At 42.4% G+C, this 13719-nt stretch overlaps 1 protein-coding gene across 1 annotated transcript in view; it reads left to right on the forward strand.

Annotated features, from left to right (window-relative positions):
- MYO10 (myosin X) overlaps positions 1 to 13719 on the forward strand; it is a 218403-nt gene that overhangs the window by 122013 nt on the left and 82671 nt on the right. Inside the window, 5 exon segments of the mRNA XM_082836186.1 lie at positions 2214 to 2348; positions 3759 to 3883; positions 4373 to 4386; positions 4506 to 4590; positions 5392 to 5495. Of these exon segments, the coding sequence (XP_082692312.1) occupies positions 2214 to 2348; positions 3759 to 3883; positions 4373 to 4386; positions 4506 to 4590; positions 5392 to 5495 (463 nt within the window).

Genomic DNA, 13719 nt, shown 5'->3' on the forward strand with positions numbered 1-13719 from the left:
CCCTTGCTGAATGTCTCCTCTGTGCCAGCTCCCAGGCTAGGCAGGTGCCAGCTCCACAGAGATGAATGCTCAGCCCCGCCCTGGGAGGATTCTGGTTGCTGATAACAGAAAAGCTCACCAGAGCTGGCGTCACTTGCGTGGGCCTTGATTATCTCAGACGGCAAGGCAGGGGCGGGGTCAGGGCTGTGGGTTCAGCCACTCCCACTGGGCACTTCTCTGATTGTCTTGCCTTTTGCTTTCCAATCTCAAAATAGCTGTGGATTCCCAAGTATTTGTCGTCTGCAGCCAGAGGGACGTTCTGTCTGGTCTCTTTGTGTGTGTGCGTGTGCGTGTGAGCGTGCGCACGCGCGCATGCGTGCATACCTCCCCAGGCGCCTCAGCACACTTGGCGTTAAGTCTCTTTGGCTGGCATCCTGACACCTGCCCACGGCCAACCACCTTATCACCTGCGCAGGGAATGGAATTACCGTGATTGGCCTGGATCGGTGGAGATTCCCCTGGGCCTGCAGTGGACGGTGTCACCTCTGAGTCATTTCCTCTCCTTTATTACATGTGCTTAATCATTCATCGTGTTATCTGCACAATCCCTCTTTCATAACCTCCTAGCTCTTGACACTCAACGGGGGTGCTGTGTTAGAACTTGTGGGGGCCTCATCTGTTTATCTCCCCCCTTGAGCAGTTATGAACCTGTTACCCTGTGATAGTGTTGGTTTTCACGTACCGTTACTTATGCCGTGGGTTTACTTTTCTCGTAAGTTATTTGCCCTTTTACTACTTCTGTTCTCCCTGTGGTACCGAGCAGGGTGCCTTACACAAAATTGATTGGGTCTCTCCTTCCAAATCTCTCATCTCCATCTCTTCCCTTTCATCTCCAGCCTGGTTGTACTTGTCCATGGCCTGACCACCACATGCCTAGATCATAACAGCAGCTGGTCTCCCTGAGGGACCCGCAGTCCTGGAGCACGACTTCAGAGCTGTGTTCCTCACGGGTGACCTTGATGGGCTTGGCCTTCGCCTTCTGTCTCCTGTGGTGGCCTCAGAACCATCGACCTCGATCCTTTTGCCCTTTCTCTGCCCATTCTGGTCTCGGTCCAGTTGACCAAACCAGAATCCCACCCCTGTAGACCTCCCGCAGCTCCTCTGGCCTCTCTGCTTTCGTTCACAGGGTCATCTGACCCCGAATCCTTCCGCTTTCCTCTTTGCCTAGCTGACGTTTGCCGGTCCTTTGTGACACAACTCAGATCCTATTAACTCCTCTCATTTGCCCTGCCCCCCACCCTCCCCAGCTCCAGGGCCTCGAGGTTGCTTTGTTCACTTTTCGTTAATCATCGCTGAAGCAGCATCTCTGCAGGACGCTGGATTGCTGACAGACCTGCTGTTCAGTTCTGACCCGGGCCCTTAGCCGCTGCCTGCCTCATGGAATTATTATGGGAATAAAGTGCCCAAGTGTGGGTCGAGTACCTACAGGTTCATTCCCTTGTCCCCTCAATATTTACGAATGATTGCATTTTTGTGCGTATTTACCAGAAAGTTACCACTAACATGTTCATTCATTTAACAGATGCTTACTGAGTGTCTGCCACCAGCCAGGCACTGTTGAGAGGTCTGTGACACTTTAGTAAACAAAACCCCAATCCCGGCCTTTGCAGAACTTACCTGCCACGAAAGGCACCATCCCTCTTATTACCTGAGCTTCGTGAAGGTGGTACCTCTGTTTAGCTTGTAGGCTGAGGGAGTCATTGGCAACACAGAGGCCATGCAGCTGCCAGGAGGAGGGACTCTTCTCTGTAACTCAACACTTTGAGCTCTTTCCCACTGTTCAGGAGCTGTACAGAGTGAAGTACGTCAGAAAGAGAAAAACAAATAGTGTACATTAATGCATACATGTGGAACCTAGAAAAATGGCACGGGTGAACCGGTTTGCAGGGCAGAAATAGAGACACAGATGCAGAGAACAAACGTATGGACACCAAGGGGGGAATGCGGAGGGGGCTGGTGGTGGTGGCATGAACTGGGAGATTGGGATTGACATGTATACACTAATATGTATAAAATGGATAACTAGTAAGAACCTGCTGTGTAAAAAATAAAATAAAATTCAAAACAAAAAAGTTGCTCTGTGGACGAATTGGACTGACACTGGCCAAGCTGGGGTTTTTTGTTGTTGTTGTTGTTTTAATTAGAAGCACAAATTTCTGCATGTTGTCTTTCAGTGGTGAAAGCGGGGCAGGTAAGACCGAAAGCACTAAGTTGATCCTCAAGTTTTTATCGGCCATCAGTCAGCAGTCTCTGGACTTGTCCTCGAAGGAGAAGACATCGTGTGTTGAACAAGCCATTCTTGAGAGCAGGTATTTGGCCATCGTGTTTCTCGTTTCCAACTAATAGGATTCACTTTCCTCACCGTTTGGCTTATTTAAGGAAGAGTTGAAACTCGGGGCGCTCTCTTCTCTTTTTCTTGACTTGGCTTTCACGATTCCTCAAGGGAAAGTCTCCACGCACACACAGCGATTTCTAATGACCTGTGCCCCCATCGCTGCACCATGTTTGAGTTGGTGGCTGAGTGAGTGAGGCACATTCTGCAGCTGCCTCTTACCTGGCAGCCCTCGGCTGGCTGTTAGGAGGCCTCGGTATCGGCAGAAATTCCAGCCTCCGTCCACCACGTCACAGAGGGCTTAGTGGTCAAATCTTTGGAGGCGTCTTAGGAGCACAATGGCACTGTATAGCCTCTCACGTTGCAGAACAATGCCACATCGATGGCAGTGACCTCAGAGCTTTGAAAGAGGGCCATGGTGCAGTAGCCTCTGAAATTCTAATTAAAATGTGTAATTGCCCTGTGTCCGATTGGTGCCTTGTAAGGTTTTAGAACCAGTAGGGACTTTTCAGGTCCTATTACTTAGAAATTAGTCCAGGAGTCAGCAAACTTCAGCCTGACGCTGGTATCCTGCAGCCTGTTTGGGTTTTGTTTTTCTAGCCTTCAACATTTATTTTTTAAATTGTGCTAAAATGCGCATAACAAAAAATGTATAACTTTCAATATTTTTCGGTGTACAGCTTAGTGGCGTGAAGTACATTCACATTGTTGTGCAGCGATCACCACCATCCGCCTCTAGACCGTTTTCATCTTCCTCCTGCGGCCCGTTTTGATCAATAAAACTTTATAGGAACACAGTTCCCCTCGTTTGCATATTTTTTACAGCTGCTTTCGAGCTGTAGTGGCAGAGCTGAGTAGCTGCATCAGAAGCCACATGGCCCACAAAACCAAAAGTATTTACTATCTGATCCTCTACAGAAAAAGATGGCTGACCCCTGACCTAGTCTGACCACATTTTACAGTCGGAGGAGACCCAAGGAAGTTGTATGTTCCCCCCGGGATGTACAACAAATGGGTGAAATTTCCAGGGCTGGGACTTTTTCACTTCCTAGAATTCAAGCAGGGGCTTTTCCTGTGCAACCCCTGGCTCGCGTATATAAGCTGATCTGTATGGGGACCAGCCATCGTGGTCTCCTTGACTCTCTGTAGCATCCTCTGCCCGCACACCCAGCTGCGAGTTCTCTGCCCCGAGATGGACGCTCATTATAAACCCATTTCAGCAAGTGCTGGGAAAATCTGGCTCTTCTGAAATAAACATGATCGCCAGAGGTCCCTTTGATTTCAGATTTTTCTTGCAGTTGTCTGCTTTGCCGTCGGTGAGGACTGTCGTTGCCAGTTTTAGATGGACCCTAATTAACACCGGCTGCTGTCCTGGCTTCTTTCACAGCCCCATCATGGAAGCCTTCGGCAACGCCAAGACCGTGTATAACAACAACTCCAGTCGCTTCGGGAAGTTTGTTCAGCTGAACATCTGCCAGAAGGGAAATATCCAGGGCGGGAGAATCATAGATTGTATCCTGTTTCGTTTAGCTTTTGGTCTGTAGTACTATGACTCTCTAGTGGAAACTGTTCTTGCTTATCCTAAGGACAGATAACAGGATATGAAACGTTTCTTTCTGGTTCTACCTGGTCACTGCTCCAGTATTACTGTGCCTGACCTGTTCATTATCCTAGGTGATAAGGAACCATCTTTCTTTGGGGAAGTTCTGATATCATGTCCCTAATCTGCAAATTTGGACTCCTAACCAGACATCATATATTTGTTGTTTGAAATCAATTCTTTAACTAGTGTGATACTTCCTGGGTACACGTGTCATGTCTGAAATTGGATTTTGATGAAACGGTCTGTATCGTTTGCTTACCTTTTGCACCAGAAGTCTCAATGTCCAAGACACAGGAAATTGTGATTACTTGGACAACAAAGAATAGAAAACTAAAGACTAATTGAGCCTCCTGTATCCTTGTTTTGTTCCTTGACTTACCATTGCTTATCACATGAAGATTTATTAGAAAAAGTAAGTAAACGTGATTTAATTCACATTATCTCTCACAATAACTGTTTTCGGCAATTACCGGCTCATGGTCATTAAGCAGAGGAAACATCTCTGAACAGAAATCTGATTTCTCTTCACAGAACCGAGTAGTAAGGCAAAATCCCGGGGAAAGGAATTATCACATATTCTATGCACTGCTGGCAGGGCTAGAGCGTGAAGAGAAAGGTGAGTGATGGGACAGCTGCAGAGACATATGTGCTCGCAGCTCATTTTGCCTTTAAACCCATCTGTGGATGAGGAGACATCTGTTTGGACTTTGTTGTTCTTCCACCAATTGAAACGAAATGTGTGAGATGACCAAAGACACTGAGTTCATTTAGAGCCAGATAACGTAGGGGGAAAATCATCAATAGAGAAATCGTGAATTTTTTTGGTTTGTTTCGGAATCTTAGTTCTTTTCTGATTTAAAGAATATTTGTGAAAAATACATGATGTGGGCTTCCCTGGTGGTGCAGTGGTTGGGAGTCCGCCTGCCGATGCAGGGGACATGGGTTCGTGCCCCGGTCCGGGAGGATACCACATGCCGTGGAGCCGCTGAGCCTGTGCGCCTGGAGCCTGTGCTCCGCAACGGGAGAGGCCACAAGGGTGAGAGGCCCACATACCGGGAAAAAAAACAAAAAACAAAACAAAAAAAAAACATAATGTATTACAACTGGTTTTACTTTTAAGTCACACCCAAATAACGCTAATTTCTAAACATCTGATTTTTAAAAAACCAATCAACACAGGATCCTCATCAGTTACTTTTTTCAGTAACATTTTCTTCCATCCCATCGAATTTAATAATTCTGTTTTCCCTAGATGATGATTAAGAGGGAATGTTTTAATCTTAATAGTGGACCATTAGGAGCATAGAATTATTTTTGTACTTTAAAAAATAAAGTTGCAAAGTGAAAACTCTTTTAAATTATGTCTTACCCTGGCCAGTCAAATACTGATGTTGTGTTTTTCTTTTTCTTTTTGTAGAAGAATTTTATTTATCTGTGCCAGAAAACTACCACTACTTGAATCAATCTGGATGTGTAGGAGACAAGACAATCAGTGACCAGGAATCCTTTAGGGAAGTTATTGTAAGTTACTTTCCTATTTTCCTTTATTAAAGGTGACCAAAAAAAGAAAAAGCGACAGCTTTCATTTCTGCTTCAAAAAATTTTTTTTAATAAAAAAAGAAATCACATTTGTACCGCTGTGCGGGAATAGGTCCTTTCTTCTTGTTCCAAGTCATGGAAGGGAATCCTCTCTCTTTAGAAGGTGGGTGAACGTCTGACCTTCAGGACAGGTGGGTGGTTGGCTTGGAATAGTGGTCAGAAAAGCAAAACAAAAAAATCACAGGTTTGGGACTGGAGCAAGCAGATCCTCTGTTTCAGGGCTTACAATTAAACATTTTTTCGAATAATTGGTTCTGCAGTTAAAAAGAAATCTGTCAACAGTTAGACCAGGTGACTGTTCGGGTCTCATCCTGTTCTCATAGCCGCATCCTGGTAACCAATTCTGATCACACAGAAGTAGGCATTTTAAGACTCTGCAGTGTGGACCTGTGCGGTTTCCTGCAGTTCTCAAATTTCCTGGGACTTTGTTATAAAGTGACTGCATTTAGGAGGCCTGGTCATCGAGCATTATTAACAGCCCCACCTGATTGAGTGGGGCTGGTAGATTTCATCAGCGTGGTCTCGGTTCCTTCGCCAGAGTCATTAGTTCAGCATTTGGAGTCAGCGGATCTAGAATTGATCCATCATAAATGCAGCTAACACCGACTGAGGGCCTGCTCTGCAGACTTACCATCTCCCTGCTTCTAACGACCCTGTGAGGGTAGAACTATGATTGTCTATGTTCTGTGACTCAGAGAGGTTGGTGGCCAGTCTAACCACACACAGCACCTAATAGAGCCTGTATGTAGACAAAGTCTAACTAACTCCAAATCCCACACTCTAACCAGGAGGCAGGTAGGTAGTCACTGCTTTACGTGCACCCAGATTTGTCTTTCTAGTTGTTGTCGACAACTTGGTTCTATATACCCATTTACTTTTCTAGATTGTTCATAAGAATGCCTCGTGGAATGGAATCAAAGCATACTTTTAAATGGATATATATCACACATCATTTCCCCACATCTAATGTATGTATCCTTAAACTGAAAATGAAATTAAAAACAGATGAGGCTGTAATATCGTGATCATCTTCCCCTCAGCCTTTCTTTTAAAGATGTCCCATTCTGCCATTTATAACGTAGGGCGGTGTCTCTGTCATCTCTCATTCCTTCATCCTATTAACAAAAAGCCTCCCGCTGACAGCGCCTTTTGCTGTGTACCTACCCTCGGCGGCATGGGATTTGGCCCTGCAAATTGGACTTTAAGAGATGTTTAAGTATTTAAAATTTTCTTTCTCAGTTTTATTTTGGCATCCTGGACTTCTTCAACTACATGAGCTTTCTCCATTTACTTTGTGATGGAAGGTGGTTGTTCGCAGTGGTAGACAGACTCCCAGTTATTCAAGTTGCAGTGTCGCTGCGGGGCCATACTGACTAGCTCACTGGCCGCGGTGAGCCAGTGGGCAGCGAGGCCCTCCCTCGTCCTGGGAGTGACTGGAGAGAGGGTACTCTGATGGCTTCCTCCTGGGGCATTGTTTCCTGATCCAGAATTGTTTGCTCTTTCTGGTAGCTACAGAAAGGAAGCTTGTGGAGCTTGGCCTGTTTTCAGTGATTGCTAACTTTTATTTTTAAATTGAAATGATAGGTTTTGGCATTTGAAATTTGGTCCTACCATGAAAAGACATGTCATCTAGAAAGGAAGAAAAATTTACACATGAAGTTGACATAGTGAATGTACACACCAGACTTATAAGAATTCTATTTATAGATACTTAAATATTTACTTTGCAATTACTTTTTAGTGTCCATATATATAATCCCTACATTCTGCTGAAGAAATAAAGATGATTGAAATAGATTATGCTATGTTGTTTTATCATGTAATTTGTCTTTATTTTCTTCCAAAATCAAATACCATTTAAATTTGTATCTTCATACTTTAATTCCATAAAGCTCCTTTTCCCAGAGGTTTTGAGATTAAAGGAAGGGAAGGGACCACATTCTATTGGGACTCAAGGACATTTGTTTGAAGAATGTGTTAAAATGTTAACGGAGAGAGATTATTTCTGTGAATTACATATGAAAATGTCACCTCTGGTATTTTCAGCTACTAAAAAAACAATCCATTATTCCTTTTTATCAACTTTAATGTCAGTATACTCTGGCAATAGGACCTTTTAAGAATTTTGCTTATTTCATTAAGAATTCATGTATTATTAGAATTCCTTATTGATACCAACTGACATTAATATAAATATGTACCTGTGAGGGATCCTGAGCCATTTTAAGGAACCTAGTTTTTCCTGGGGCAGAGATGGTGAACATATGCTAAATTTCATAGCCATTTTTTTGCAGCCTTCCAAGTTCCACTATAAATTGTTGAGTCAGGATGAAGCTATTTCAAGTCAGTAACAACGAATTTATTTTTACTGCCTGTGTTTGACCCACCAGAATAGTGGCTGATGAAGTGCGTGGGGTAGTAACAAGAGTCTTTGATGAGTGATAATCTCTTCATTCTTTGACTCCACAAATATTGAATGTTAATGGCGTGCCTGGCCATGGACCAGGACTGGGGTTTCCTTTTAGGTCTTACTGGGTGTCCATTTAGGTCTTACTGGGTGTACCCATTTAGGTCTTACTGGGTGTACCCATGGATTTTTGATGGTGTGAGCCCATGCATCCATAAGTTGACTCCTCGTGAGTCAGATATTATAAAGATTTAAAGGGCTCTCAGCCATAAAAAAGGAACAATATAATGCCATTCGCAGCAACATGGATGGACCTAGAGGTGGTCATACTGAGTGAAGTAAGTCAGACAGAGAAAGACAAATACCACATGATATCGCTTATATGTGGAATCTTTAAAAAGGCTGCAAGTGAACTTATCTACAAAACAGAAATAGAGTTACAGATGTAGAAAATAAACTTATGGTTACCAGGGCGTGTTGGGGGGAGGGATAAATTGGGAGATTGGGATTGACATATGCACACTACTATATATAAAATAGATAACTAATAAGGACCTACTGTATAGCACAGGGAACTCTACTCAGTACTCTGTAATGACCTATATGGGAAAAGAATCTAAAAAAGAGTGGGTATATGTATATGTATAACTGATTCACTTTGCTGTACACCTAAACTAACACAACATTGTAAATCAACTATACCCCAGTAAAAATTAAAAATAAATAAATAAAGGGCTGACTTTATACCTCAGTTTTGCCACAGTTAAAAACTTCAGTCTCGGGCTTCCCTGGTGGCGTGGTGGTTAAGAATCCGCCTTTGGGGCTTTCCTGGTGACACAGTGGTTGAGAATCTACCTGCCAATACAGGGGACATGGGTTTGAGCCCTGGTCCAGGAAGATCCCACATGCCGCGGAGCAACTAAGCCCATGCGCCACAACTACTGAGCCTGCGCTCTAGAGCCCACGAGCCACAACTACTGAGCCCATGTGCCACAACCACTGAAGCCTGCGCACCTAGAGCCCATGCTCCACAACAGAGAAGCCACCGCAATGAGAAGCCCATGCACCACAACAAAGAGTAGTCCCCGCTCGCCTAGAGAAAGTCTGCGTGGAGCAACGAAGACCCAATGCAGCCAAATGTAAAATAAATTTAAAAGATAATAATAAAATTTAAAAAATTTTAAAACCTCAGTCTCGTTCAGTGTTGGAAAATATGAGAGTAGAAGCAAATTTTATATTATAAAATAACATCATCTTGCCTAATATAAAATTACACAGTGAATTACCGAAGAACTTAACTTGTGATTTACTGTGCCCAGAACAAGCCTCCTCTCCCCCCATTTTATTCATTTCACTTGTTCGTGACTCACCTGAGGTCCCTTGGCTCCCTTGGATGGCGCTCCCCACCTCCCCACTGAGTCCCTGAGTGGATGTACCTTTTGTACCTGAAATCCGTCCCTCTTCCCTGTTTGTTTCTAGCGTGAAAAGCCTGGCTTCCTTCCTTTCATCCTTAACGGTTGGGATTGTATCATGTATTTGTCGTCACTACCCCACCACGCACACAGTCACCTGTTTTCTATGTGCTTGATAAAGACTTTATTGAAAACATTTTGTATACCTTTGTGCCAGTTTTATAACTAAATTGCTATTTAGCGCTTCTGAACTGTGCTGAGAATTTCCCAGGGTTTTTTTTTTTTGAGTCTTGAACCATATTGTTGAGAAAACATAATTATAAGGAGGCTTAACAACAGTGCAAACCAACTATATTTCAATAAAAAAAATTTTAAAAAAGAAGGCTTAAGGGGCTACTCTTGCCAAAGGGGTGGAGATTGCTACTAAAAAGACTGTAAATTGGACAGTAGGAGACAATGAATGGAGACTCTTGCTGGCGCTGGTGATAATTGTTTGCAGCCATTAAATTACCCCATGGTCTGATTAATGCAGTTGCCACTTGTCACCACACTCCTAACTAATTAACTAATTCACTTAGAGTTAAACTTGAAAGTGAAGAAGTTACAAATTTGTTCATACAGTGAGCCCATTTTATTCACTTGCTTTCATATCTCCACATGAAATCTTTGTATGTATTTTCAGAACTTAACCAAGAATTTTTTTCACAGATTATCTTTTGATATTTTTCATTCTGCAGTTTGCAATTGTCTACTACTGGGGACTTATTTTTTGAAGATTTTTTTTTTTTTTACACAGGTATAGAGATTTTTTTTTTTTTTAGTTGAACTGTAGTTGATTTACAATGTTGTGTTAGTTTCTGGTGTACAGCAAAGTGATTCAGTTGTACATATATATTGTTTTTTGCGTTTTCCGTTATGGTTTATTACAGGATATTGAAGATGGTTCCCTGTGCTGTACAGTAGGACCTTGTTTATCTGTTAGTTTGTATCTACTAATCCCAAGCTCCCACTCCAACCCTCCCCCACGCCCTCCCCCCTTCCCCCCACCCATGGCAACCACGAGTCTATGGAAGATCTTACTTCTTTAGTGTTACGTAGAGTCCAGGCAGGTGACTTAACAGTGAACATTTTCATTTCTGTGGTCATCCTAAAATGAGCTTAGAAAATTTGTATAAATTAGTGTTGAATACGTCTTGTGATACATGAGGAAAACTTTAGTCATAGAAAGGGAAAATATTAACTTTTTCACAGCATAGGTGCTTTATAATTATTTTGCTGAGGTCTGATTTGGTCCTTACCAGTGTTTTAAAAGTCTTGAGCATAATAAATAATCTGTATTTCTTAGCCATATTTCTTTGCTTTTGGAATAAGTAAATTTTTTTTTTTTTTTTTGCGTTACGCGGGCCTCTCACTGCTGTGGCCTCTCCCGTTGCGGAGCACAGGCTCCGGACGTGCAGGCTCAGCGGCCATGGCTTCCGGGCCCAGCCGCTCCGCTGCATGTGGGATCTTCCCAGACCGGGGAACGAACCCGTGTCCCCTGCATCGGCAGGCGGACTCTGAACCACTGCGCCACCAGGGAAGCCCAGAATAAGTAAATTTGAATAATTATTTTCCCGTAGGCTTTTAAAGATTGATAAGCACTAGGCTAATAGTTCCTCTTCTTTGTGTCAGTTTCTGTCTGAACCCATGAAATGAGTCTTCTCTACCTTGGCTAAACAATTCATTGTCTTTTAATTTTTTTGTAGTCAATTTTATTGCATTATAATGTACCTATAATAAAATGCCCTCATGGAAAGTGTATAAAGTGAATTTTTAATTTATGCACCCATATACCCACAACCACAGTCAAACCGAAGGACAGTTTTACACCCTAAAAGTTGCTTGTCCCCCTTCCTAGACAATCCCAGCCCCAGCCCCTGCCCTAGGAAACCTAGGAAAGTGTGTCTTTTCTAGAGTTTCCTGTAAATGAAATCATAGAGAATCTATTCTCCTGTGTCTAGCTTCTTTCACTCATCCAAGCCACACATCACTCAATTATTCTTTTTCTGGTGAGTAGTATTCCACAGAATAGACAGCAATCTATTTACCCATTGATCCATTAAGAGACTCGGTTGTTACAGTACAAACATGTCAACAACATTAAAAGACGTCATCGAATGCAGTGTCCATTAACCTACCAGCAGTAACATGGCAACCATTTTTAATTTTGTAGATTTTCTTCCCAGATGATTTTCTTGAAAAAATTAGTTACAAAAATAATTTTTTACTTTTTGCATACAGCTATCATAAATATCGTTTCTATATAATGTTCATCATTTCTTTTAAAAACGATATACTGTTCTAACAAGTTCATTTGCTATATTGGACTTGTCTGATTGTAGGAGAGCTAGATTTTTTTTTCTCTCGGAAAGTGTTGTTAAGAAAACACTGTAGTGAATATTTTACAAAACTTTCCTTCCTGTTGAGATTTTCCTCAGAACAAATCCCCAGTGTTGCAGTGAAGGGAGATTACACAGGAGATGGACTTTCTAAGGACATAGAAAGAAAAAAAGCATAGAGCTGGATAGACAGTAAGTTCCTAGACTTTGGGTTCATCAGGCCTGACTTTGACTCTTGGTTGTGTAACCCTGAGAAAGTTAAGTAACTTCTCTGAACATTATGAGATTATGTAAATACGTGGCCCAGCACAATGCTGCCCCATAATCTTGTTTTCCAAAAAGATTATACTAACTTATACTACCAGTGACCAGTGCAGATATACCTCACTTTCACGCATTTTATCATTCAGAAAGATTTTTGGTAATTTAATAGAAGCTATCTCATTTTCTTCAATTTGTGCCTATTGGATTTCTAGGAAGGAAAACATTTCTCTGTGGATTTGCACTTCCTCTTACGAGAAGTGCCTATTTTATTTTCATCGCTCATGGGTCTCTTAATATCGCTATTGCTCCTTGCCTTACAATTTTTTTCTTTTAATTCTGTTTCCCTGTGTGTTGTTTTTGCCCTTTGTTTCTGGCTTTGTTGTTTTCCTTGTAAAGAAATTAAACTCTTCACATTTTAAAATCTCCAGTCATTTCCTTTTGCAGTTTCTATGGCTTCAAAGTGCTGTGTGGCTTCCGTCTTCACATCTCCTGTGGTCATTGTAACAATTATGGGTCCGAGTTCTCTTTGTAGCTTATGTTCATCAGTATAGCCAGCGATTCTGTCCTCAGTTGTGTGTGCATGCGTGTGTGCGGTGTGTGTGTGTTGGAGGGGGCTATTTAGCTCTTTTTCTGATGAGAATATGGCTCCCAAATCAGAAGAGAAAATGAGCAAATCTTAGATCTGATTCAGAAGATGCCTGGCTTCAGCTTAGATACTCGTTGGGAACCAAAACCCCTGTAGGTGCCTGTTTATTTTTATTTTTCCCAAATCAGCATTATGTTAACTTCCATTTAGTATCCAGAGGCCAAAATAAGACTTGAAAAATCCTTTGGAGAAATGGAAAATAGCGATGTGATGACTTTCCAGGGAAGACAGATCTAGATCCACTCAGGTTTTCCATCAGCATCTCTTATAAAAGGAACAGTAGACTCTCCTATCTGTTCAGCCCCTGATAGAGAATTTCATTCCACCTACTGGGGTCCCTGCTGCATTTAAAATTAAGACAAGTCCCCAAAGTTTACACTAGAGGAGTCTCATGAAGTATCCCCCCCACCATTTTTTATGTGTAGGAAAATAATAAATGTTCCATTACATTTTGATACATGTAGAAAAAGTATTTCTTTGTCACCATCATTACTGTGACTCTCTGGGGTAATTCTTTTGTGGCATGAATAGGAGTCTTGTATGTAAGGCAGGTATTTACTTTTATCTTACTGATTGGGTTATCTCTAAGTATTCTACAATTCTTTTTTAATGTCATGCTTTTCTTTTATGTGTACCTGTGTAAAGTCTTTATCATTTAAAAGTGAGGGGGCGGGACTTCCCTGGTGGCGCAGTGGTTAAGAATCTGCCTGCCAATGCAGGGGACACAGGTTTGAGCCCTGGTCCAGGAAGATCTCACTTGCCGTGGAGCAACTAAGCCCATGCACCACAACTACTGAGCCTGCGCTGTAGAGCCCGCGAGCCACAACTACTGAGCCTGCGTGCCACAACTACTGAAGCCCATGTGCCTAGCTCCCGTGCTCCGCAACAAGAGAAGCCACTGCAACAAGAAACCCGCTTGCTGCAACTAGAGAAAGGCCACGTGCAGTGACAAAGACCCAACGCAGCCAAAAATAAATGAATTAATTAATAATTTTTTTTAAAACCTTAAAAAAAGTGAGGGGGCATACATCTATTTCTT

Source organism: Leucopleurus acutus (assembly GCF_964270905.1).
Source record: "Leucopleurus acutus genome assembly, chromosome: 3".
NCBI classification, from domain to species: Eukaryota; Metazoa; Chordata; class Mammalia; order Artiodactyla; family Delphinidae; genus Leucopleurus; species Leucopleurus acutus.